Source organism: Leuresthes tenuis, unplaced genomic scaffold (genome assembly GCF_036924035.1).
Source record: "Leuresthes tenuis unplaced genomic scaffold, fLeuTen1.0.hap1 SCAF_1, whole genome shotgun sequence".
NCBI lineage: Eukaryota > Metazoa > Chordata > Actinopteri > Atheriniformes > Atherinopsidae > Leuresthes > Leuresthes tenuis.
The window spans coordinates 16,010,849-16,038,635 of NW_027325355.1; the positions used below are offsets into that span (position 1 = coordinate 16,010,849).

General features: G+C 42.8%; 1 protein-coding gene across 1 annotated transcript; it reads right to left on the reverse strand.

Moving 5' to 3' along the window:
• Positions 1–9,811: 9,811 nt before the first annotated feature.
• LOC140303622 (kinesin heavy chain-like) lies at positions 9,812–27,432 on the reverse strand. The gene is made up of 26 exons (XM_072382489.1): positions 26,751–27,432; positions 24,900–24,987; positions 24,488–24,561; positions 23,885–23,989; positions 23,477–23,525; positions 23,292–23,347; positions 22,388–22,475; positions 22,071–22,195; positions 21,871–21,975; positions 21,644–21,792; positions 20,361–20,509; positions 18,088–18,269; positions 15,506–15,574; positions 15,202–15,408; positions 14,702–14,854; positions 14,385–14,582; positions 14,163–14,280; positions 13,863–13,933; positions 13,678–13,787; positions 13,181–13,282; positions 13,013–13,073; positions 12,185–12,256; positions 12,004–12,108; positions 11,622–11,838; positions 11,316–11,425; positions 9,812–11,163 (listed from the first exon to the last, which is right to left on the reverse strand). Exons 1-25 carry the CDS (start codon positions 26,874–26,876, stop codon positions 11,337–11,339), a joined length of 2,868 nt encoding a protein of 955 aa, XP_072238590.1. The 5' UTR covers positions 26,877–27,432; the 3' UTR covers positions 9,812–11,163; positions 11,316–11,336.
• Between the last annotated feature and the right edge of the window lie 355 nt (positions 27,433–27,787).

Sequence of the window (27,787 nt, forward strand, 5' to 3'; positions counted from 1 at the left end):
ATTAGTGCAAACACACAGACTCGGGAGCCTGAGAGCTGAGGGGATCCCTCGGGCAGAGCTTCAGTTGGAGGTGATGGGTAACATTTCTTCTTATGGAGAATCAATGGAAAAAAAAATAGGTGGGGGGGGGGGGGGGGGGGGGGGTGAACACACACAAAAAAAGAAAAAAAATTTAAAAAAAAAAAGTTTTAACTCAAATGTTTTACTGCAAATGCAAATGGCAAGAAAAAGGTGACAATGATGTGGCACAAAATGAGCAAAATGATCTTCAAATTTCCCCCAAAGTGACAAAAAGGTGACAGAGAACCACAAGAACTACAGAAAAACGAGATCAAATGACCACAAAGTATCACAATAAACCATAACATAATTCCTGACATAAAACGGCAACAAATGCGGGACAACGATGACAAAGTGTCTGAAAATAACCACAACGGCACACAAATAAAGTAAAACGAGGCATCAAGAGATGGAAAATGACCAAATATGTTGAAAACAAAAAAAACAGCCACAATAACTGAAGGGAAATGTGAAATGACCACAGCGGGATGCAAAAGGACAAAAAAAGACTTCAAGGAGACACAGAAAGACCATGGATAGAGATACAAAACGACTACAGAAGGGGACGTTAAAAACAGAAAGCACGCTGGAGAGTTTCTTCTTTTTTTTTGCGTGTTTTTAATTTAAATTTTCTTTCAGAGTAAACGTTAAAGGTGTTTAATCACCGTAGAGGAGTTAAATAATTGGTAATACTTTACCTATGCGTTGTGATTTTGTCTGTGAGGCCACCAGCAGCATGAAGGCGCAGGTCTGCCAGCCCAATATCGCCCACCTGTCGGGTCCACGCATCCTCGTGCTGCTTATTTATTATTATGAAAAATCAAAAAGGTAACCAAAAAAAAAAAAAGAATTCCTTCAGATGTTGTGAGCACGAGTTTTTCTCATCACCAACTCGACAAAAACAGACAGAAAAAATAACCTGCCGGGACCGCTCCTGCACCCGCCTCCTATCCACCTGTGGAGGGATGTGAGCACCTTGGAGAGCAGAGGGTCCGCTATTCAGCAGGAAGGAACCGCATTTGACTTCCGGAAAGGTTTTCAAAGTAAATGCTTTTTTTAAGTGGGGAGCGGGAAGGACTAAAAATTAAAATAAAAAAGTCCCAAACATAAACCAATTCAAAAGACACAGTAATAATACACATGTATTTAATGTTGATTGAGATTCAGATAGCCTAAGCTACTTTTCAGTCTAGCTGAAGCTCTCAACGTGATGTTTGAGAGCAAATACATACTAACCACTCTGCTGTTCCATTGTTAGAATAATCTGAATCTGAATAATAGACATAATTCATGTGGAGCATATTATTAACACACACATATGCATATGTTTTCAGTCACTCACATGCTCACCCCACTATTACAATGTGACTTTTGGCTTTAATAATCATTAACTACAGTGATCGTCCTTCTCATATACTTGCTGCTGGTGATGTTGTTGCTGTTTGTTCGTTTGTTGTGTATTTCTTTCCATTTATGTTTCTGTGCACGACCGCAGTTTGCTTTCTTCTTTCCACAGACGCAGCAGTTGGTTACCCGGTTTTTGGCTATCAGTGTCTATCTTTTTAAGCTCTCTCCTCCTCCCCTTCCCTTTTTTTACTCTTTCCTTTAAAAAAAAAATAAAAAACGACCTGAGGATCACTAGCTAACGCAGCAGTCTCAGAGATAATTTTGTACCATTTAAGTGTTCCGTCACTTCCAGCTTGGCAAATAGTTCTAAAACTCTAGATGGGAACATTTCTCATTAGCTAAATATGGTGAGTAAGTAACTAACCTCTTTGTCATTTACCAATGCTGGGCAAAGAGGTGCTAAATCAGTAAATTTAGAAGCTTTTATTCTGAAAGCACTTTTGTTTGAGTAGTACCGTGCAAATTTCAATATTGTAACAAAGTCTTGAGGTGGATGTCCACATTTCAAATAAACTTATGAGGACCGAACCGTGATAAACTTCCCACCAGAGTTAAAAAACATGTTATATCCACTATACGTAAACTGTTAGTACTTGTGTGGCAGCAAAAGACAGCATAGCTGGAAAATATGCATGAAATAAAGAGCGTCAATGTTCTGAAACATGATCATATCAAATCTGCCTCAGAAAACAACATCTCTTTGAATATTTGTGCAAAGACCGCAGGTTATGGAACTGATTACACACCAATTCAAAGTTTTCCATGGGTTTGAGCCTCTGTCGAAACATGCCTACACTATGACACCTGTCTGTGGTCTCGACTAAAAACTGCATTCCACCCAGAGTGAAATTCTTTGCTTGATGACAGATGCTTCATAAGTATCTCCATGACCAAACAATAGGGGTGTGGGTATTTAGAGGTTTAACTTAATAAAATGCTAAAAATAACTCAGATTAAAAGCTCACTTGTAAGTAAAAGTCAGAGATTCAAAGTCTGAATTAAAAATATATGTAAGTGTAATCAGGAAAATTGAGTTTTTCAGAGTTCTCTTTTACATCTTTTACACGTTACTTGATTATTTTCCTGACTTTACTTCCCTGGTGCTTTCATATAGTTTAAATGTACACATGTATTTGGAGGCATAAATTTGAAATTAGCCTCATCTTTACCAGATGCAACACTAAAGTTGACAGTTTCTTCTGACTATCGTGAATGTTTCCTCGACGTATTAAAGTTTTCTTTTTTTTCTTTTTCTCTGTGCTTGTGCTGCAAGCTGACATCAACATGATCAGGAGATTTTCTTCAGTTGTCTGTTCTGGGCACAGTAACCCTCAAATAACAGGCAGTGCAGCTCACAAGAACCGTATGCTTCTATGACACAACTTTTCTCACTTTGCTCTCTTTTTTCCCCCTTTCATTTCCACATATGACATAATGTACATTTGGCATTTTTGTTGTCATTAACTTGTGTTTCTCTGTCTCAACAGGTGTCCTTTAAATGGTGTTTGTTGTCCCCTCTTTTCTGTAATCTGAAACCCCAACTGGTTGAGGCGGATGGCCACCCTTCATTAGTCTGGTTCTGTCGGAGGTTTCTTCCTGTTAAAAGGGAGTTTGTCTCCATAGTCGCTCAGGACGAGGAATTGGACCGAAGAAAAGTTTCGGTGCAATCTGTTGGTCTCCTCAGCTAGGAATCTGTTTTTAAATTGGCTCCGTATGGATGAATTGGGACTAATTTTCCATTTGATGAGGATGGGAGGATGGGATTTGAGGTCTGCACGGTGGTGTGATGATTAGCACCGTCACCTCACAGCAAGAGGGTTCCAGGTTCAACTCCCTTTCTGTGTGGAGTCTGCATGTTCTCCCCGTGTATGCAGGTACCCCGGCTTCCTCCCACCATGCAAAAACATGCATGTTAGGTTAATTGGTGTCTCTAAAATTGTCCTTTGAGGTGAGTGTGAGCATGGTTGTTTGTCTCTGTGTGGCCCTGTGATGTGCCTATCCCGACCGATGGATTCAGTGGGTATTGTCACAGTCTGCTATAGAAGTTTATGTTATGTCACAGTTTGTTTAATCATGGTTTCAGTTATGTTCTAGTCCTGTTTTTCCCCTGCCACCTCAGTTCACTCAAGTCACCTGGTTAATTGTTCACAGCTGCACCTCATTCACTGATCACTCCCTCCACAGTATTTAGTCTTCTGGTTTCCTTTCAGTCACTGCAGAATCCTTACATCACTTTATGCCTTGCCACACAGATAAGTCTCGTTTTGCCAATCTCAGTCTTGGTTTGTGTGCCGTAGCTTATTCATAGTCTCGTTTTTGTTTCATTGTTAAGTATTTTTGATCCGGCTCTGCCACGCTTTGTTTTTTTTGCCTTGTCTTGTTTTTTGTTCTTGCTCCCTGTTTTTGTTAATAAACCTTTTGATTTTGGAAGAACTGCATCTGGGTCCTACCTATCCGAACCGTGACAGGTATAGAAAATGGATGGATGGATGGAATGGGATTTGATTGGATTAGGATTACAATGAATTGGATTCTAATTGACTGGAACTGGACTGTATCATTGAAGTGCCTGGAGATGACATTTGTTGTTGTTGTGATTTGGCACTATCTAAATAAATTGAATTGAATAGAGGAAGTCTATATAAATCATATTAAAAAAAAAAACACAATTATCAAAATACATAAAAAGTATGAGTGGAACAGGATTTGTAAGAACATGCTTTCCCTACGTCCTCAACCGTAAGGTTGAGTCGAAAAATCCCTCTCTGTCTGGATCCCCTGGTCTATCCTGTCAGCACATGTAAAGATAAGTCCACTTTACAATGTCATTCCTTCACTACCAGCTGCTCGCCCCTGCTCACTCTCACACTTTCAATTCAAATTCCATCCATCATCTCCCCTGCTCTGAGCCATCCAGGCTTAGGAAGACACTCTTGAAGGTAGCACTTATAAAAATGAGTGCAAAACTCAAGAAAGCTTGTGTTTTTTGTGCAAAAACCCCAATATGACTCTGTCTCCTTCCTCCAACCTGCAAGGGAGGAGAATGTTACTCATCCCAGGTTGCCTGGTGACGGAAACTATTCCATCTTGACAGCACAAAAGTGACTGTCACAAACATCCCTTTCCCGATGAATGGCTCTGAAGACATTGAGATGGATGACAGGACATGTTCTGCTATCTACAAGCCATGAGGCTGTGGATGTTAATGGAACTAAGATTGTGCTTTATGTTAACACATCTCATCACATTATTTATGCATCTTTGTCAGCTGCAGATGTAATAACAATACCTGAACTCATTGATCTTGAGGGATGTGGGATAAAATGAGTCACATTCAGAATCCATAAAACAAAGGGTTTTTATTTAATTTTCTTACATTTTTGATGATTAGTTTTTGAATACAAAAGTCACAATGTCCACCTCACCCCTGTAAACTAAGTAACTATTTGAATGTCCCCAAAGGAATGCTTCTTGCCATTTTATAGATGACAGAAAAGAAAATCTCGTCATTGGGAATGATAGCAATTGGAGTAGGAGTACTAAGCATTAAATTAGTAATAACTAAAATGTTAATCACTTACCTGGAAATGCTCGCTAGCCACTTAATGGTAGTGCTATCATCAGGATGCCACTAACTGGCCTTGCTTATCCATCAATACTGATAACTAGCCTAGCCAAGGGATGCTAGTAAATAGCTCAAGGATACTAATAGCTAGATTACGTGTGCTGATGACATCCAGTTGACTAACCTAGCTTATGGATGATACATACTGTATGCCAGTGACGGGTTATGGGATGCGGGGCAAAACATCCAAGGATGGTAGCGACTAGCTTAGAAAAGGTTGTAAATGCCCAGACCACAGAAGCTAGTAAATGGTTTTAGAATGTATGTAATTCACATTGGACTGCGAGTCAAAAAGCCTTTGAATGCTAGTAGTTGTTAAGGATGGTAATGACTGGCCTATGGAAATACCCTAAAGCATGCTATAGACCAGGTTAAGGGTGCTAACGATTTGCCTGTCCAAAGAACATTTGTACCTGGTCTGCTAATGTTAGTTAGTATTCTAGGAACACTACTGACAACTAGCCACGAGTTCAGGGATTCTAGTGACTGCCAAGGGCTGCCAGTTAATATTCAGAGAACATGGATAATGAACCTAGGAACATTCTGATGCTGGGTTTTTGTTTTTGTTGGGTTTGGTGCAGATGTGCAACCAAAGAAAACTTAAAATCTGTTTGTACCATCCACCACAGATAAAGCTTGAGTTTGTTGGTGAGCCCATAGTTAAGATAGCTAGTTAGTTAGTAAAAATAAAGGGTGAATTTATGACATGTAGGCACTGTGCATATCAAACATAAATAGGTATGTAAGGATCACACACACTGTATGTATTTCTGCGACACAGAGCACATACTTTGACAGACCTGAACGGCATTTGGACAGAAAATGGTTTAGTTAACTTACATTTGTATTGATAAGGAATGAAAATGACACTTAAAAATTAAAGAAACATGACAAAAAAAGTTATACCAGATTCCATCCAATGTTTTACACACGCAACATATAATTTGATGGTTTTCTTATTGTTGTTGTTGTTGCTTTAAGAATAAATAACAAATGAGATGCAAAATAAAAGGCCTTTAAATATAACCTGTCAGTGTGAGCGAAGGTCTTTCCGTATCCCTGTCTGTCCTTTTTTTTTTCCTCATGATTTGCTGTGCTGTGCACGTTTTGGGCAGAACACATCAGATATACCAGACATTTCCAGCAGGTTCACTGGCAGCTGGAAAACCAGCTTAAAGGTGGATTGTTGCCACCAAGTGGACTGGAGTGTGGGACATGAGATGAGGCAGGAAAAGGACAACTAGATTCAAGATTCATGTCTTCTAAATGATAACTCCAAGTAAAAACAAAGGAACCAAAATCAAATATGTGAACAGGGAATATTTCACATTAAAAAATAGTAAATTTCTCTGGAAAAGTACGTTATTATATGGATGGATGGATAGATGGATGGATGGATGGATGGATGGGTGGGTGGGTTTTCAGTCAGACAGGGAACAGAGTTTACGACAATGGAAAGATGGAAAGTAGGATCAGTTTCAAACCTGCACAATGAATGGTAAACACCTTTAATGATGAAACTTCTCGTAAAGATTGTTATACTTTCTTCGTTTGAATGTTTGACTGAAAGCATTGTTGTCCCGTTGTGTTTGAAATGGAGTGAAATTTGTTTGTTACAAAGTCATTTTGTTAATATGATGAAGGCAACCAGCTGCAGTCAACAGATTCAGTCTTCATACTGTGAGCAGGGCGTTTCTGCCCTCTCGTGGCCACAAATGATATCTACAAAAAGATAAAGCAAGCGATATTGCAAATGACTGACACTTCCTGTAAGGCCTTTCAAAATAAAATTATGTTTACAGACGTAATATAACGCTATTGTTTTACTTACTAATGGCTGAATGTAAATACGTTGGTGGACTATTTGTGTGAAAGGCGCAGTTTTTGTAAACGAAGCTACAGTTCGCTAGCTGGTTAACAGCAGTTAGCTAGCATCTTTGTTTTCTCTGCTTCTATTTACCTGAAATGATAAGTCCAGAAATGAGTGAATGTGGTGCTAAATCGTGGCTACTTCATGTGACAGCAAATTTAAACAGACCAGACTTTATAGTCCTCGCATACCATGTTACTGTTAATCTCACTTCCGGTTAAATCATTAAATAGAAAGCACTGATTAATGTAGCTGTGCAGTTTAACCGCTAGAGGGCGGTAATAAACGGCCATTTAATTTTCCAGCGCTTTTTCATGGCAGTGTAGCTCTGATTGGTCCCACATTCATTCTGCAGCAGGACAACCAGCCCAAACATCCAGCCAGAGTAATGAAAAACTATCTTCAATCACCAGAAGAACAAACTGCAGCAGATGGTCTGGCCCTGATCTCACTGTTGTGGAGTCAGTCAGTCCAAAACCAGAAACAAGCATGATTTGGCTCCTGATATGGAGAAAAAGGGTTTCTGTTCAGAAGAAAAGAAAAAAATATTGAAAGACTGATTTGTCCATTTGCAGGCTGTCTGATCACAGGGGATCCACACTGGGGACTGGACTGTCAGGTTTGTGGAGGCCTGCTGCAGACTGGGTGCAGTCAGAATTTAGCTGAGAGCTGCCAACAAGCCTGCAGACTCTCACCAATTTCCAGAATAAAAGTTTCACAGAGAAATGTCTGATATTTTCTTTTATTCTGCATTTCTAAATGTTACCGTACAAATCTGTTTGCTCCTGTTTAAAAGTTGACTTGTGACTTCTGTCACAGATGATAAAATAATGTTTAAAACATAATAGCTGGAAGCTTCAGGGATCTGCCTCTTTATGAATGAGTCAATCAGCAGCTGTTCATCAACATGGTGGAACATTTCTTCTCATCATCAGCAGATCAAAGTGTTTCTGGTGTAAACTACAGAAAAGGCCTCTGAGATCCAGGTCTGTTTCTGCCACGGAGTCAATCAGCTGTAAACTAAACCGTGAACTAAAACTCATCATTCTGATTATTTCTTACAGTTAAAGTGGTTTTAACATGTTTTTTTCCTGAGTGTTCAGTTGCTGCATCTTTACCCTGAGACGACATTCAGAATAAATACAGAGAACAACAAATAAATCGCCTCCTCACAGCACTGATACAACAGTTATGGCTTCTTTGTTTCACAAAATAACAAAATAATTTCATGCTGAATCCAACAGTCAGAAGTGTAAACATCACCAAGTATGACAAACGCTGCCAGCTGCTCTTTGTCTCCTCTTCATCATTAGAAGTTTTAGGAAAGGAAAGGCAGAGTCGTTTTGACTGAGAGCCCACCTGTAATTTTGTCAACGCCACCAAGAGTGAAAGAAAGAGTGAAATGCTCCAAGAAAGAAGTCTACTTGTTTGCTTCAACAGCTCAGGCTGTTAGTGAAAGGCTTTAAGTCTGAAACTGATTTTTCTGAAGGCTGAAGTCTGCTCAAGAAGCACATAGCGCAAGCTGTTAGAGATCAGTTTGGGAAGGTAGAAGGACCGAGTTCAAGCCTTTACCAGGTTCCACTCAAGTACGTCTTCAGGTTTTTAAACCAACAACTCAAATGAAGAGATAAAAGTTTCTGGACGGACAGTGTGGAAGAATAGCTGACATTGTCATTTCACATTCCGCTTCTATGACGACATCAAGAAACTTTTGATGTCGTGTCTCCTCCCTGTAATTCAGAGAGGTAGAAGCAGGGGGTTATGTACCAGAAAATTAAGCCTGGCAAGGATTTTATTGGTATGATCCTGCCCTGCTGTGTTAGAATGATTTTGGCGGCTGCACCTTGACATGAATTTGAATCCCCACAGAACTGTGAATGTGCAGTTCTTGTAGAGGAACTGTGCCCCCTTTTCTTTAGGGAATCAAGGAGTAATGATCATGATCCACATGATCACTACTCCTTGATCCCCTAAAGACACTTTACCTCTGCAAAACAGAAGCCAAAAGCAAAAACTTGGCCTCCTTTCACCTGTAATACAAAAGACTTCTTCAGTTTAATTTTGAGCAAACAATCAGCTTTAAAATGGCTAATAAATTCAGAGAGTTGTGGTATGTTTAATTGCAAATATAAAGCTGACTTCTCAGCTCAAAATATACTCATATACCAGTTGAAGTGCACATTCAGAGTCAGTTTGCTAATAATATAGATTCAAAGTGCAGTTACCTAAATATTTGCTGCGTGTCCATCCAAACAGCCGCAGACCAAGGTCCTGACTGGCAAACAGGAAGTGAGAGATTCCAAGTCAATGTATAGTGGAGGGGATGGCAGAATATACCAATCGGGTTGCTCATCATTGTAGTCTACTCTTTTATTTTCAACTTCTTTCTAATTTACTCATAACGGATTACTAAGGCTTAAGTTATTTTCTGAATTGTTTTTGCTTCAACAAACCCAAGTCTTCTGATGGCACTTGTTGCATCTGAGCCAAGTATTCTTTTCAGGGTGGGAGGAAGGGGCTATCATCTGGAAAAGTGGAGCGGATGGTCTGTCTGTAGCAGGGGCTTTTCGTCAGGCCTCATTGTAAAACTGTACCTTGAAACGTGTCAGTGGTGGAGATTATGAAAAGAATGTTTTAAAAAAAACTTTCCATCACTTCAAATGGGTCCTAACAGTCTCCACAAGCTTTAAACTATTGTTTTGTCACCTTGGCTTGTATGCTCATGATTGTACTGTTATTTTGACTTTGTTCCAATCCTTTTATGCCTCCTGGTGTGTAACTGTTTGGTGAAACGTTTCAGCTGGTTCAAACTTCTGTCACGAGATTTTATTTCGACACACACACCAAAAAAAAGTTAAATAGGTATCTTTATTAGCAGGTATATTCGGAAAGATGATGCCACAACCAAAACAAATAAGAGAGCCATGAAAACAAACCCTAAATGTACATTATGATGAGCCATCATGTATGCAAACGGCCTCTGCTCTCTCTGAGCATGCCTTTAAAACGAGCTCTTGTCCATGCAGTTACATTCATTTATTTACTGGCTGTCCTAAAGATCTTACTGCCCAAAAAAAAGTCAAGAGATAATACTGTACATTCAACATGCTCAACTGGCAGCATGAAGAAAAGCAGCACAGACATCGGATATCTTGAGAAGGTAAAAGGGTCTGACTGATTACAATCCGCTTTAGGTTTAAAGGGGAAGATACTGTTCTGATGTAAATACACAGAGATGCGTTTTCATTTCTGACGATGTTCAGTGGAACTTTGCTGTTCTGGTGATGTTTAAAAGGCACAAAGTGTAGCAGAGTGAGCACAGGAGCTGAAACTTTAAAATATTTTTATCTACTTTTTGGTACTTTGGCCAAAGTGAAATGTTTTATTCTGTCCCTGCTTCTGATTGGCTGATCAGAAACTTTCGAGAATGGGTGCAAAGCCCCACATCCTAAGGAGCATCTGATTGGCTGGTCAGTGTTCCTCAGGTGCAACATAACTCACTTTCAATATTCAGGGTCGCTTAACCATTACAAAAAAAGAGAAAACATTAGAGACTAGAACCTAATACAGTTTTGGACTTGGACACAATCTTTAAAACCTTTTAATGTTTGTTTTTCATGATTGTCACCTCTAGACTGACCTTTCAAAGCACTGATAAACCTCAGAGGACACTGCAACAAATCAGGAAAGAAATGTATTTAGTTGGGGAAAATAGGGGTGGAGCAAAGTGTGTTTTTGCTGCCTGTACAACTATCACTGTAGCTCTAACTTCAGTAATTATAGCGGCGAGATGAAATCCAACCACCAATTATCTTTGGACAGAGTCAAGGCAGCAGTTTCCAGTCTCTCTGTAGCTACATAGTGAACGAAAAGACATGATCACGCTTCCATCTGGAGTCTTTATCCTTCAGAGAGAAAGTCACGGCCTCGTCTATAAATCTCACGCTCTATTCTATTTCAGAATTGCTCTAGAACACCTAGAATCAGGAGCAAACTGAGCAAAAAACATACGAACATGTTGTGAATGATGCCTCTGACGAAGACAGTTTTTCTTTATCAGGTATTTACACCATGGATGTTTGTTGCTTCTCTGAGCATGACAGTCTGTTGTGAAGGCCTCCCATTGGTGCTCCGAAAGGAGGGGCGGGGTCTTGTGGTTCCAGGTGAGGTGGTGGTGGACATGCAGCGAGTTGGTTATCGTCTGCAGGGACAAAGAATGCTTTGGTTTTAAAGAGACTGAAACACATATTCAGGTTATTAAAATCGTCCCACATCAGTGTTCTCCTGATAAATCGATACTTTAAGCACATCTGTACAGCGGGACCAGAAAAAATGAATCGTGAGAGTACTTACAAGTTGCTTGCCGTTGTGTTTTCAGTTGCTGTGTGTGTAGGCGCCTCCTGCTCTGACGGAGCTGCAGATGGGGGACGACAGTGGATGGTGTCCCGGCCGGATGGGTTTCGCTGAGACACAGAGGGGCAAAATGTCGGTTTTATTCCAGTTGTTGTGTCATCGTGTCTCCGCGAAACATTGTCTTTTTTATCCTTGACAAACATCTGTCTCATTAGTATCTGCTGTTTATGAGCTGCAGTCGTCCTTTGTCCCACTCGATTAAAAAGAAACCTTGTTTCGTCAATAAAGGGGTAAAAAGAAACTCACCAATCTGTGCAGAGTAGCCCCTCCTGGCCATGTTCTTGGATCGGACGGCCTCTTTGATGCGGTCCACCTCCTGCTGGTAACGCTTGCGGTCTCTCATGGCGTTCTCCTTTGCCTCCTTCAGGGCGTTCTCCAGGGCTTTGACTCGCTCGGCCGTGGCTCGCAGACGCTTCTCCAGCTTGGGCAGCTCGCAGCGAAGGTCGGCGTTGTCTCGGACCAGCTGAGGAATGGAGGAAGTCACTCAGTATATGTACTCATGTCATGTTCTACTTCCTCCTCATATTTCAAAATGAAATGTAGTCGGATTTTCACTCTCAGTGTCCATCATGAAAGTTCAGCTCAAACATTTTCTTTGTGTCGCACACGAGTAACAGCTTCAGTTTACCTGCTTGTGGACCTTGGTGAGCTGCTCCAAGTTGTTCTCCAGGAAGGAGATCTTCTGTTTCTGGGCAACGTTGCCGAGGCCCTCCTCACAGTCGAGCTCCGCGCTCTTGAAACAGAGCACAGGTTCAGAAAAACATGACGCCAAACAAGCCGCCATATGTGTTCACAACGAGAGGGTGTACCTTCTTGACTCGTGTGGTGAGGTCTTGAATGAAGAGTTTTCGCAGGTTGTGCAGAGTCTGCAGCTCTTTGGCCTGAAAGAACAAGATGAAATCGACGCCTCGAAGTTAGAACAGTTGTTTTTCCCTTGAGTCAAACGAATACTGAGTTAAGTCGAAGAAGAACGTGTACTTTCAGCCCAAGTCATCCCTAAACATCTGCTCTGCATCTGCTTTTCTGAGTTTGACGCCGCAGAGCCTGATGCCCCCTATCGTCTTCCACATTCTGCTGTCACCTTCTGAGTTTTATTAAAGGCCTAAAAACTAATTCTTTCAATCGCAAAAAAGATTACAGTCCTTCCAGCAGGCTTTCTAAAAGTTCTGCAAGACTCCACAACTAACACAAGCTGAAGTAACACAAGTTTCAAGCAGTTAATCTTTTTGCTTTTATGGGTTTATCCCCCTGCTGACGTGCACCTGTGATCAGCTCCTGGATATCACTTTATTCATTGCAGCAGGCCTTGCTTTTGATTGGACAGGAGGGCCACGTAATGTTTAGGTTGCTCCAGGGCAGGGTTTACAGGCCAGTGGCTGTGTACTAAACTGTAGGTTTAATGAAGTGTCGGGTCAGGTATGAGCATGGTTTCAAGTACAGTAACTTTCCAAGGCATACAGATTTAAGTGCACCCTCCTTGAGAAAGCTGCAGTTGGTTATAATTGAGGCTCCAGTTTGAAGACGTGCGTTTGAGAGGAAGAAAAGCCAGGAGGTTATTAGTCTGATTTTTGAGAAAACAGGTTTTTATTTTTCAGCTTTCATGATGTCTGAATTGCAGCGTTATTGATTCAACTCACCACAGTCTCCTCCAGACCCTTCAGGTCTTCACCGGCCTGCTCGCGTTGTTCGTTCAGCAGCCTGGGCACAAAAGATAAGGCAAACCAAGATCGATGAAACACTCGGAGCTGCTTTGCCCGTATCGCATCTGATACAAATCAATAACTGTGCAGGGAGATGGTTCCTACGTGAGCTTCTGCAGCTTTGCTTCCCTTTCCTGTTCCTCGGCTTTCAGTTTCTCGTAGTCCGACATGAGTCTCTCCCGCTCCAATAACAGACCCTGGTTTAGACTGAGATGGACAATAATTATCAATACATATTTAATTTGCGTATTATTTATTTATTTTTCTCTTTGAATGTAGCAGTAGAACTTCTGAAGTTGACTTGAAAGCCAATTCCTGGTGGTGTAAAATCTTTCCTTCCCATATAAGCTTTGAAAAGTAGAGGCTGACTTTGAAGCCAGACTTGTTCATGTTCACTGAGCTCCTTCTTTTCAGCAGCCTCTCTTTGAAGATATACATAAGTGTAAATCCCTGAATCACACGTCCCAGAACCCATTTTGAATGCTGCAGGACAGGATTTCATCATTCTTAAACATAACTGAGCTCAGGATTTCTTGAGAAGTGAGGATGTTCTTTTTTTTTTTTAAATCTGTTTCTGTGAGAGTTGAGTGATGTTTCCTCACTCCGTGAGCTCATCCAGCACCCTCTGCTTGTCTTCTATCTCATCCCGGAGGCGGCTGAGCTGCTTCTGATGAGCCTCCCTGAGGCTCTCCAGTTGCTCTTCCAGTGTTTTCTGAAGGTGGAGAAACGAGTGCACGTTAAAATCACTGAAATATCAGGATGGCATCACTCCAGCTGTGTTTTTCACCTTGATGTCCTCGTCTCCATCCAACCTGTTGGTGTCCTCCTTCTCCTCCCCCGACACCTCGTGCCTTTTCTCTGAAGAAGAAGAATTTGTTTATGTTATGCAAATTTTGAGTCCACTAAAATGATCCATTTTCAAAGTATCAACCTGAAATAAAATGCATTAGAGAGGTGAAAGCTTCAGCGTTACCCTTGTTTTTCAAAACAGAACTGTTTGTCTCATATGGCGACCTGTCCAGGGCGTAACCCACTAAGGTCAAGGATATGTGGGGGTCTGCAGGGTTTCTACTTGTCCTGTACTAACCGTGAGCCTGCAGTTTTACAAGCTCTTCTGTCAGGGCGTCCTGACTCTCCTCCAGCTGCCTCTTCTTCTGCTCCATGTTCTGCATGTAGTCGGTCAGAGACTTGATCTTGGCCTGATGCTGCGTGAACAACAAAATCTTAAGGTAGACGCCAAAGCTGCTTAAAGTGACCCCCATCTATCTTGAAAGCAAACATCCCAGGAAATGCCTAGAAGACGTGTTACCTGGGAGACGAGCAGCTGACATGACGCCAGCTCCTTCTCATTGGCCTGGATCTTGCGATGGGTGTCGGCCTGGGCGCTCTCCAGCTGCTTGCTGCGATTCACCAGAGACTTGACTTCGGACTTCATCTTACTGATGTAGAGACGGGCAACGGTGAACTCTTCCTCGACTGCCGAGCCGTTCCCCTTCGTCTCTGAGTTCTGAGAGAGGATTGCAAACGGAAAGGATAGTTTAAGTTAAACTGGGTTTCTGGAATTTATTTCAATCTGTGCAGGATTTGGCTTCTGAGTTTAATCAAAGACGGCTAAATCGTCCTCACCGCCGCGGACTTAACGTCGCTGGTGCCGATAATGGCTCCGATGTCACTCAGGTCGCGCAGCAGCAGGTTGAGGACCTCGGCGGCTCTCTTCCTCTGCAGGCCGTTCAGCTCCTGCAGCTGACTCAGCTCCCGCTGCACCACGGACAGCAGCGCCTGCCGACATCACCAAAAAAGCCTTTGAGCATCAGTGCTCTCAACACAGTCCACTCCTAATTTCATTTTAGACACCAGTATTTGTTTTATGCAGCTCATATACTCACATTTTTGCAGAAGTCTTGTCATCAACATTTGTGTTTTATCACATTTTAAAAACAGAAGGACGATAAACTTGATTTTTGTAACTTTAAGAGTCTTTTAAAAGGAATCTTTTTATACCTGAAGACATTCAAGTGGAAACTTCCTGTTGGATGATGACAAACTTAGTCCGAGTTGCATTTTTTTCTTGTTTTTTAATCCTCAAGCTGTGACTAACGCCACCCTGAATGCAGAACCCAACCCACCGTCTTGTGCTGCAGCTCCTCGGTCAGCTGCAGGTTGGCCTGCTCTCGCTCCTCCACTTCTTGGCTCTTCTGGTCGTAGTTGACGGCCAGCTCCTCCAGGGCCTGCAGCACCTCTTTCACCTCCTCCTTGGCCAGCTCATTCTCCGTCTGCAGGCGGCACAGCTCCTCCTGGATCTTCTCATAGTCGCGCCGGGTCGATGCCAGCAGCTGTAAAGACGGAGCGTGCCGATGAAAATGAGCGAACAGGAAAATAATGGCGCAGGTCAACGATAGCTCAACTATTCAACAAAACACTGAGGCAAACCTCCTCCTGATCCATCATCTGTTCCTTGAGTTTCTCAGCGAGCTGACTGTGTTGGTTGATTTCATCATCCTGTAGAAACAAGAGTAAGAAAGTCAGTAATAAGAACAATAATCTTCAATTCATTCATTTTAAATTCTATCTTATCAATTCAAGTTAATTATCGTTCTATGGAGGCAATTTTCCAGATAATTAGCCATCTTTTATCATTGGCAACTCAGACTTGCAGGCCTGCAGATGTGATTTTCCTACAACTAATCTGCTGTTGTAACTTAGCGTCACGAGTGAAAGAAAACAGTGGCGGGCCTTTTAGTCATTTAGCCACTGTAAATCAGATATGACTAAATCTGGAAAAGTTTGGATTATCTCTATGTATATATTGGACTCGGACCTGAACTTTAACAGCCACATTAAATCAATAACATCAGCAGCTTTTTACCATTTAAAAAACATTGCCAGAATCAGACTTAGAAAGACTAATCCATGCGTTTGTCTCCAGCAGCTTAGACTACTGTAACGGCCTGCTCACCGGGCTCTAAATGGGCTGTAAGACAGCTGCGGTACATCCAAAATATTGCTGCTCGAGTCCTGACTAGAACTAGGAAATACGACCATATTAGTCCAGCGCTCAGGTCTCTGCACTGGCTTCCAGTCGCTCAGAGAATAGACTTTAAAACAGTACAAGTCTCTTCATGGTCTAGTGCCAAAGTACATCTCTGACATGTTAGAGCCATATGAACCAGCTGGGACTCTGAGAACCTCAGGGAGGCGTCTCCTGCTGGTGCCCAGAGTCAGGACTAAACAAGCAGAGGCTGCGTTTCAGCTTTATGCTCCTAAAACCTGGAACAATCTTCCAGAAGATGTGAGACAGGCCTCAACTCTGACAATGTTTAAATCCAGGCTGAAAACTGTTCTATTTAGCTGTGCATATGACAACTGAAAGTATTTTACTGCACTCTTCACTTTTAATTGAATTAATTAATGATTTTTTTTTATGTTTTATGGAATGATTTATTTGCTTTCTTGTGATTTTATGTAGCTGTAAAGCACTTTGAATTATCTTTTTTGTGTACGAATTGCGCTCTACAAATAAACTTGCCTTGCCTGTGCTTCCTTATTGCGTACCTGTTTGGTGATTGGTGCGGAATTTATGTCCACATTTGTGTTGAATTAGCTACAGATGTTTGTCCCATCCCCATTTAGTCAGGCTGGAGGCTAAGTTCATTAAAATCCCACTTTCGAGGGTTTTGTACTTTTAAAGCTTGAAATCCTTGTACATATTGGACATCGAGCCTGCAGAGGATGTCCAAGATTTAACGAAGTACTCAGTGTGTGTGATCGGTGGAAGAGAGTTGCATTCCTTAAGCTTCTGGAATTAAATTAAAAGCGGTCTTGAAGGATAAGAATCGCCCCCAGAGGTCCAGATGTAATTAAAATTTTAAACAGAGCCCTGCTGCACGATTATTTAAAATGAGGCTGTTTAAACACACGCGTGACAACCCTGTAAGTTTCTAGAAAAAAAGTGAAAAAGAATGATCTGGAAAACTCCGGCCAGAGTGATGATATTTTAAAAACCCTGGTTACAATTTTGTCGTGTGGACAGGGCAGCAGGGCGTTCTTTTTGGCCTGCGCTGCTCTCTCCTTGGTTTGACATGTTGCCATGGCAGCGAGAGAGGCCAGAAAGAAAGCGCTGGTGCTGACCTTGTCGACAGAATTTCTAAAACGTTTGCTCGTACATGTAAATAATCCAATACAGAAACAGCAGCCCATGTTTCCGGTTCACGATGAGACCCGATCAGACCTCCAGTGGTTTTCTCTGATGTCTCTGAAAAAGCTGCTTCGACTGTATGTTAAAGAGAAAGTAGCTGTGAGGAGAGAGGGATTTCTTTTTTTTTTTTTTTAATAAACAGCTTGTAAATAAGGAAAAACTTTGTGTTCATGTGCAAAAGCCCTAAGCCGACCGGACAGAAAACCCTCTCACGCTTGGCTGCATCTAGAAATTCTGTCCATGAAAGCTATTAAATGAATTGCTGACACTGAGCAGCCGCGGCGGAGTCCGATACCCATTAGAAATGAGTCTAACTTGCTGCCAGCAGTGCGAACAAAGCTCTTGCTCCGCTGGTACAGGAAGCAGATGGCCACAGGTACATAAGCCTTATCCAAGGCCACAAAACACACGAAGACCGGTTGACCAATCCCCCCCCCACACACATACACCCTCCCGTATCCTTGGAAGGGTAAAAAAAAAAACACGATATATACTAAATTTATTTGTGGTCAGACTAATTCAACTAGAAAACACTTTCCAAGCTGATTTACAGTAGGCTTCACCCCACAAACTCATTTAACTTCTTTTTATCAACTTTTCTTCTCAATATTCTGGAAATATTTTGCATCTTTTGTAGTTTCACGTTGATTCTAGAGACGTCATCGCTCCAGTTATGCCAGAAATGTAAAATAGCATACTTATGTACTTCAGTAAGACAGTGGGGAGCATGAGGTTTGATATATTTTGCTGATACGTGTAAAGCAGCCAAAGCAGCACAAGTGCAGTTGGGATACATGTGCATCAGCCTCAGTCTCACCTTGTCATCCAGCTGCTTGTACAAGTTGCTGATGTCCTCCTCATATTTGCTCTTTTCTTCAGTGGACACAGACACTCCTCCTGCAGATGGCAGCAGGTTGTCGATGATGGGAGTGTTGTCGTACGGCTCGACGTTCTTCTGATCTTTAGAGCTCAGCTGCTCGTCCTCAGGAACGTCCTCCCCTGTAAAACACACTCTCGTTCTGATTTACTCTGGAAAATAACACTTTTTAGGCACATAAAAGAGGACTCCTTCGTCACTCAATAAAGCCGCTGACATGATCAAACAGTTTTGTCTTATTATGCACCGTAAAGAGGGCTGTTTATAGCAGTGTGGCCTCTGGGTTGTTTGAGTAATTGCTGAGTTATTTCATAGAGGCTTCGTTCAATTGCGATGGAAGCCAAGAACAAACGAGATGACGAAAAAGAGAGATTGAAAAAGTGATGAACTGCTACTGGTAAATGGTTTGGCGTGAAGCCAGTGTCTGATTCACGCCAGAAACACTGCATCAGCGTTGTGTGCGTGTCTCTGTGTACGTGTGTGTACACAACATTAACATGTATGAGGTGCAGGCTTGGGCTGCAGCTGAGCCAATAGGATGCTAAGGGGTGGGGGTGTGTTATCAGCATCCACAAGAGAGTTCGACGTATGAAAAAAAAACAAAAAAACACAACACAATAGCCACAGGCAGGATGAGGAGGAGGCGGGGTTACGGTGGTTACTATGCAACAGAGATGGAAAAAAAAAACTGCGAGGATGCTGTGAAGGAGATACCGCAGTCTCAGCAGAGAGGAAGGAGGTGAAATGCAGAAGCTAAAAAAAGGGAGTGCAATAACCCTGATATAGTGTACTAACACTGTCATTTGACTGTTAAACAATGGATCCAATGTTAAATTATGCTTAAGGTTGGATTGGGTATTATATTCCGGTGAGTGTAGATCAAACCGACCACATTATCAATGTTTCTGTGTGTCAGTTATCACATCTGGAACTGCTTGTTGAAATGATTTTTGGTTGTTATTATCTTAAAACTTGAAGCTAAATCAGTGCTTGTGAGCTAATGAGGCAGTCGTTCTTGTGGTTTTTCTGTTTCTTTATAGTGGAAATGTGAAAAACGAGGCTGTTTAAGTCTTGCTTAGCAGGCAGTTCCTTTGCAGAGTCATTCTCCCCTCCTGGATCTGTGTGTTACTGCGTGCGTTTTGACTCGATGCGGCGCCGCGACCATTTGACGTGATGGACGGTGTATCGTGAGGCAATCCATGTGGGTCAGAAATCTTCCCAGATTTTTCGCTGGCGCCACAAAATGTCAGCCTGTCACATGAAATCAAAGCGGCTGCAGTCTGCACAGGTCAGGGACAGGGAACCTCCTTGGTGACAACAAAACCGTCCTAATTGGCTGAAGGCTTCACTGACGCCGTGAAGTGTGACATATTTTGTTGTATTCTTATTCTTGTAGTAGTGCACGTTTACCACATTCAAACATATTTTATCAAGAGTGGTACACTAAGAGCTGGAACTAACCCCCCTCTTCTTGCATCAGTTTCTTCAGTCCAGTTGTTGAAACAGCCAATGAGCAGTGGTTGCTGCACATGCCCAGTCCTTTGCTAACTCTTGCTGAGACACGACCCTCAAACAAAGTCTATGCACTGAGCTCTTATTCCCTCCGAGGCTGGTGGTGGAGCTGACCACAGAACACTTCCAAGCAAATCTGGCCTCATCGTTATGGCAGGTCGGATGCGAGCGGACGGGGCTCAGAGGTCGAGGCTTAGCAGAGAACGCGGAGTGACAGAAGTTTACACTGCAAATCTCAATGGTTTGCTGTGAAGATATTTTCAAAACCAAGGGGGCCCAAAACAAACTGCCAGGGTTGTGTTTTTTCTGTCTTTTGGGGTTGGCGGTGACTTCAGACAGCTAAATGTTTGCTCTCAAAGCCCAGAAGAAAAGGATGAAAGAAAATTATCAGTTCTCTCTAGTCGGTATTCCCATGAGACAAGCTGCTGTGACAAACTGCTGTGAGCTCATTCATGCTACTCAAAGGAAACAGGAAACAGTTGCTGACTAGAACTGCTACATTACTTACGCCGCCAATAGCTTTCATTCACCATAAAGTCAGAGCAATCAGCCAAAGAAGGGATGAAACCGATTTGTTGTAAATGGCAAACTTTGATAAAGATTCGGAATGTGTTCTTAAAGATCTACAATGAATATGTTGACAACATCCTCGTCGATTCCAACAAAAACCCAACCGGGGAAGCGATGATGTCTCATCTTACCGTTCCTCCAGCGGTTCAGTTCAGCCTCCAGCTTCTGGATAATGTTTTTCAGACTCTTGTTCTTCTCCTTCTCCTTCTCATACTTCTTCTTCCACTCTTCAGCCGTCAGCTCCAGGTTCACAGAAACCGTGTTCTTGATGGTCTTAGCTCTAAACAGACACAAGCATTAGCAGTCCACCAGCTGCCTTCATTTATTGTGCCTCATTAAAGCAATTGAGCAAAAGCTTCTGCTATTAGGGACTTGAGCTTTTTACACTTTTAAACAGATTTAGACACACATTTTAACATAAGATCAACATGTAATTTCAGTGTTCCTATCTGTGGTGTGAATACAACCAGAAAAATAGCCCTATGGCCTGTTTGGTTAAAATCGCACCTTTAAACTGATCGTTTCACAGCTAATCATCTCCACGACTGCTAATAAAACAGGATCAGAATTCTTGAATACAGAAGAGTTACTGATGAATGAAAACTACTTCATATTCAATAAACATTGGTATGTGCATCACACCTTCAGGAAAGTAAAGATTAGAAATAGCACGTTGTTGTGGAATAGGCCGAGTGTTGGAAGACAAATAAACAAGGCAGCAGCGCGGTGGTGATCTATAAATAGGAACGAACCCAGCTGCACAGTGGGAAACTCTGAGCCATCTGGTTGTTCGTGTGCAGGACTGACGTCAACCAGAGATGCTAATGAGCCGAATGTTTACCCTCACAGACAACACACACTGATCAACAAAGATGAAATACTGTCGCTTCTGTGGTTGTTTAAAACAGACTTAAAGACCAGCGGGACCCAGCTCATGAAAAGGCAGCAGTGAGACCTACTGGCAACGAGGAAACACACGAATCCTGCTAACGAGCCGGGCCTCGACCAAGAAAAAAGACAAGAGAGTGATTTGACTCAACAGTTACTGCAGTTTTCTCTCTGAGGGATCCCAATCCTCAACAGTAAGAGTTTTACAGCTTATTCAGATAAGTGCTGACATTTCAGAGAAGCTTCCACCTTTCATCTCGACTGGTTTCTGCAGCAGAAACGTATCACCTCCACAGCAAATATGCCAGTGAAATAAAAAAGGGACAACAAAAAAAAAACCTTCATGAGTTTGAATACTTCCAGAGTGATTTTGACACATAAAAGCCACGCGACATGATTTTCTATTTCAGCTGTTTGGCAGGTGAAAGGTTGAACAGCCCTCGCTGTTGTCTCTGAGGTCATTTTAGGAAATAACGGGGCGGGGCTGGTAATATCAGTCGTGTGCAGACACGGCTCTCCGGTTTACCTCTGCCCAAACATGAGCGTGGACTTGGTCTCGGCCTCGTTGTAGATGGACGGTGAGCAGCAGATGATGATGGTGGTGCGACAGTTTCCTCCCAGAGAATCCTGAAGGATCCGAGTCATCTTACTGTCTCTGTACGGCACGTGGCTTTTCTGGCAGGATCGACAAACCGTTCTCACTTTTTTCACACTTATTTGCGTGCACAAAGAACAGAACTGCGGGTCACTTACTGTTCCCTCAGCCAGAGCCGAGATGACGTTCCCCAGCGCCGACAGAGATTTGTTGATGTTCTTCGCCTCATCCAGCACGGCTCCTTCAGCTCCGGTCTTGCTGACCTGTTTAAACAGACGTCTCGGACTTCTTAGAAATCGCAAAATTCAGCAACTTCCAGCAGCATTACCTCGATCTTTCTGATCTTACTCTGACCAACCTTCTCGCTGCCAGCCAGGTCGACCAGGTAGAGCTTCCCTGACAGTTTCTTCTCTGTCTCAATGTTCTCCTGTTTGATGTTGATGAGGAAGATGCTGTGACTGCGAGAGCTGTGCTCATTCATATCTAGGAAATGGGTAAATCAGTTATGCTGAAGAACAGCTCCTTGAAGAAAGTAAGTTTAAAAACCAAAGCTTAAAGAAAAGCACAAGCATCAATCTACTTATGAGTTGCAGAGCTTTGTCTTTCCGCCATGATAAAGCTGTTGCTAAAAACAGAAGTTTCTTGCTGCTGAAATCCAGACAAATTGATACATACTAGTCACTGCCACGTGCCGATTGGCTTTGCCCTCATCGATGACATCCATCACCTCCTCCGGGCTGGACACAAAGCGCTCAGTACAGCCCTGAGACAGAGTGTTTTGGTGTTTATAACCACAGCACTACACTTAAAGATGACGTCACTTTCGGCTCAGCTGCGTCTAGCGTGGAAATAAGTGACGGCTACAACAGGTTAACAGTCAGACAAAACTTTAGCTCCTATTCACATGAAACCAGTTAAAGTAGGACATAGCTCAGTGTATTTAACAGAAAAGGGATGCATTTTATTTCTTAAGAAACTTGCAAAATGAGAGAGAATGTTTTTTTTTCCCCTCCTTGCTTTAAAATGTGACGATACAAAACTTTTTATGGAGTAGCTTTTTCCACCTGATTTCATTTAGTGATGAATAACTTGTGGAACAATTAACCGAAATCACGAGTCGTCTGCAGTACTGTGAAGAGTTTTCTTGTTAATCTGCTCTAAATGAGTTTCTGTGATGTGTAAACCATCGGCAACAACAATAAAACTACACAAACTTTGAACTTTTTCAGGGGGACATCTGTATGATCTCATACTACCGTCTTCATTCAGGGACAACGCTGTCATTTCTAAAGTGGATGGATAGCATGGATATTTAGGCCTAACCTGGCTTTAAGGTTTTCACATCAGATGTCCAACTCGAAGAACAAGATTGTCCCTAAAGTACTTGAACATCTGCAACTTCATGGCAACTGAGACAGCTTAATCACAGCCCCGAGTCATGCCAACCACAGTGATGACAGTTCTGTGGGATCTTATCTGCTGCTACTCTGTGCTCAAAGACAGACTCTGCAGGATAACTTCGTAGGCAACACACGTGTTGATGTGAATGTACTTTAGAGACACTGCTCAGATAACCAACCTTAACATACGGCACTCTGTTCTTGTCTTCGTGCACAGCCAGGTTCGTCTTCGACACTTCAAACAGAACAAAAGAGTCAGACTGCTTTTTAAAAGTGATTTTCAGCACAATAACTCCATCCTGAAAAGTGGGCTTGGGATCACATGACTTAGATTGCCCTCACATGTCGAGCTGAGCTCACTTACCGTCCAGCAGGTCTCTGATCTTGTCCAAGTAGATTTCAAAATACGAGACCTGCACAGAGAGAACTCGGAGGCTTTAGTGCTTCCTCCATTTTACTTAATAAGGTATCATTTTGTTGGGTGGACAGTGCCAACATAGTCAACCAAAAAGTATGTAAAAAAGTTCATTAAACAGGCACAGATTGAATTAGAGGCAATCAAAAAGTTATATTCTTAAATTAGACGAAAAGGAAACTATACAGCATGAGAACACATGACAACATGCCTTTTTCTTAGTCTGTAATTTAACATCTTCGCTACATTTGAAATGTTTGTTACCAATCAAACCCCACAAATGGCGTTCACTTTGCAGCAGACTCAATCATTGGACTTCAAAAAACGAGCAGGCGTCTTCAAACAAACTTTATGCACCTTGATGTGAAACTCGAGGTTCTCGTCCATGGAGTAGATGTGGTCGAAGATGTCGTGGGCGATGCGAGGGATGATCCCCATCAGCTGGGGGTCGTGCAGTTTGCCCTGAACACAACAACAAACACTGATGTTTTCACCGGTCATTTTTACCGCTGAATGTATATCCCTCCGGGGGACGTGATGTTGGGACTTTGAAGGTGACACTGAGTTAATTTAAAGAGGAACATCCTGTTCAAAAGAGGAATCAAAACTTTATGTAAAAACTAGAGGTCGCGGACCAGATCGGGGAATTAAAATGAGGCTTTGAGCTTCTGTCTCTGTGGATTAGTCCACCAGCTTAGGTCATTTACCCTGATGACAAACGAATGCAGAACATCTTCTTTCGATGATACAAAAAAATTTGCACTTTCCACTCAGATAATCTGTATAAACCGAGGAAACTGGGTCCTCATTGTTTTGTTCAAGGGCTCTGCTGGCTTTGCCCCAACTCTAAAGCATCATCAGTCTTGTTACACAATCCCTGCTGCTGCTGTGAGGATTTGGATTTGGACTGATTGATTGGCAGACTGTTCGGCAGTGAAGACGCTGCGGGTAACCCCTCACCTCCATGGTGTGTGTTTTCCCAGATGACGTCTGTCCATAAGCAAAGATGGTCCCGTTGTAGCCGCCCAACACATCTGGAATCCGAGAAAGACACAAAAATGGATGCCATCTCAAAAACAAATGTCCCGAGCTTATGAGAATCTTGCCCAGTTTGATCAATTCCTTTCAACAGAACCTTTACCTTTCTAACATCTACAATAAAAGTACAGCTACAGCTTCTATTACAATTGTATAACTGGCACTGGCGCTGCTACTGCAGCTTGTCGACTGAGTTTGTACTTATCGAACTTTATTCCTGTGAAATCTCATTTATGTTGCGAATAAAATCATTGAAACAAGTTCAAGGAAGCAAAACAGAAGACTCGATGTTGCAGAAACTTGCCACCGACCCTCCAGCAGATCCACTCCTTACCTTTAACTATCTGTTTGGCACACTGGTCGTACACCTGCTCTTGCGCGGTGTTGGGAGGCAGCACGCGGTCGAACACGTACGGTTTACCCTGTTTCAACAGAGAGAACAATGATATCAAACAGCAGCTTAACCACAAAAGGAAACTGGAGAGAGGTCTTCAGGGACTCGCCTCCGCTGTGAACATTGTTTCATGCCAGCGAGTAGTGGCAATATTAATTCTCTAGCATAAAACTAGCAGGTCGTTCAGTTGATTAGGCATCCAGTAAAACCTTCCCCAGCTGTTTATGACCTCTAATGTTCTTCAATATAGTTTCTTCAAAGTGACTGCTTGTTTCACTCATGTCTTTCAGCACATAAACGCACCACATGGACATGATGACAAAGCTGCACTCTCACTCTAACGAGTCATCGCACCTCAAAGGCTTTTTATCAATGAAACAAAGGACACTGTTCCACCTGATCCCAGTGTATCTTCTAAATAAAGGCCAGCGCCCTGAAGCAAACGTCCGCACAAGAAAAGGAAAACAATCAAGAAAAATCCAACATAAACGGATCAATAATTGATCAAATTATTGATGAAGATGCAGGTTTTTGTCAGATGGGATTTCACTGTAACAACGGGCTACAAAGCACCCCTGGATCCAGTATATTCCCAATAAAAAAAGTGTCAAATTCTCTCACGTCAAACAGAGTTTGTGACACACTGCAGTGACTGGCTGTTGGCGTAAAACCCCAAAAACAGCCACACCGTCACAGAGCTCCACTTAGAAACGATACATGCAGGACGTCTGGGATTTCTATGCTCCAGTAGGTTTCTGGGTCTCTCAGTCTCAGCTCATCCATCAACCCTCCAAACCCTGTTCCCATCCTGAGTCTTTCTCTCAAGGGGAAAATCCTCACTGCTGTAAAAAAAAAAAGAAAAGAAAAGAAATGCTCTCAGCATTTGCAGGTGGCTGCTGCAGCAATTTGCCACCTCCGGATCCCCAAATAAATCAGTGGGACGACTGACACAAACAGTATCCGTGTGTGCAGTTTGCCTTGTTTCTTGTTTTGTTTTTTTTGAAGAGAAGTGTGCCTGAGCAAGAATGCAACAGCGTGAATAATGTAGCTATGCAGAGGGTGAATGATCCGCATCTCCACACGCAAGAAGGGTTCAGTTCCTGTTTGTGCTCCTGTCTGTCAGACAGACAGATTGCAGAAATCTGTTTAAAAATCAGGATTGACAGGAGTTTTCTTATTGCTCCGGCTGTTTTTTAAGAAAGCACGGCACATAAAGCAAACTAAGTGGAGTTTTTGACTATTGGTTGAGCATTGAGAGGAGCTGCTGGTACTGCTTTAGTCATCAAGACATCTGAGGAGCTGTTTGCTCCACCCACCTGCAATTCAAATATAAAACAAGTGCCAAATCTCAGGCTGGGCCTTGCACACAGAACAAACTGCTATTATTAAAACCTTGACTGTGTTTCTATTGCCTCATGCACAAGCACTTGTGATGGTGAGCCAGTTTTATGAATAGTGGATTATTAATCCCCTGGAGGTGCTTGCAAGTCTGTATTGATCACTTGTAATTGGAAAAGCGACCATAGTACACATCTGCACGTTTTAGTAGGTCTTTTATAGTATCAACGTGTCAGTAAATATTATTTCACGTAACCTTGATAGATATTGCTTCATATACTGCTATAGAACTGTAATAAAACCCAACTTTCACACAGCTGTCGACTCCTCTGGAGGACCACAAGCTGGTTGCGCACTTAGCATCCCGCCTGCAGAGCTCCAGGAGACTTTCCTCCAGAGTTTCCCTTCACGCGCGTCACCAGCATCGACATGACAACAATCACACAGACTTGCCGTTATGACCACGGTGTCGTCCTCCTTGAATTTGGGGATGTACTTGTCCCCTCTGTTGATCTCGGACTCGTTCAGGGGCCTGAAGCGGCACATCACTCTCACCCCGCACTCCGCTGCATCCATCATGGCTCCTGCTGCCACCGTTTACAACGCCCGCACCAAATAAACGCGGCCACAACAAATAGATAGCGGGACGAAGCGGGTGCAGAAAAAGTGAGGGACCTCCGGCGGGGCCTTGGCGATTCTTCAGCGAACGACACAGAATGCAGTGTTTGATTGGGGAAAAAAAGAGGGCCGAATCATTACTGACAACCAAATCGTTCACCAGGGGTTAAAACGTCGGGATTCCTGGTTTCTACACCCCATGGAAGTTAGGATCTGCCAGGTTCATCCAATGCGCAAATCGTCCTTTATGCAAGCCGAGTGTCTGCGAGTTTCCTGATCTGCGCCATGGCCAAACGGGATGAGCCGCAGCGCTGCGTCCCGCTATGAAGCTCACACCTCAGTGTCCGGGCCTCCCCCTGCAGCGGTGTCACTGCCAGCCGCGCGACGCTCGACTATTCCACGGCTGAAGGGTGCGGGAAGACTCGGAGGAGCTGCCCAGTTTGCAGAGGAAGGCAGGAGAGGATGCGCAGGGGACAGCCGCATTGACTCGACCGGTAATGAGGGCGCGCTCCCGCACGACGCCGAGGTGCGCGCGCCCGCACCCCGCATCAGCACCATCGCCGTCACGCGCACATTAAAACCCCTTCGGAATCATGCTGCGTCCTTTAGCAGAGCATTCCTTTTGTGACCTACGTTGTCTCGTGCTCAAATTGAGTGAGTTTATTCTCCTCGTATATGAATTTTCATACATTTTCATGATTTCCATGATGATCTGCGCCACAATAAATAGTTTATGCCGAAATTAGTGTTTTGTTTTTTTAACACCTTTTGAGTCCAAATAAGGATTCGTGTAATTATTTTACAAACCATATTTAAGGGTGAATGGGGTTGGTTGCCACAGCTGATAAATCTCGCCCCCTTTTATAAAAAAA

What these genes read in the sequence shown, in the direction of transcription:
- LOC140303622 (XM_072382489.1), bottom strand. Translation starts at nt 26,876, where the DNA reads ATGATGGATGCAGCGGAGTGCGGGGTGAGAGTGATGTGCCGCTTCAGG. An exon ending in ACGCTCATGTTTGGGCAGAG is followed by an intron (nt 20,510 to 21,643) that starts GTAAACCGGAGA and finishes GTGTCTGTTTAG; the next exon opens with AGCTAAGACCATCAAGAACA. An exon ending in TCACCAAGGTCCACAAGCAG is followed by an intron (nt 11,839 to 12,003) that starts GTAAACTGAAGC and finishes TCCATTCCTCAG; the next exon opens with CTGGTCCGAGACAACGCCGA.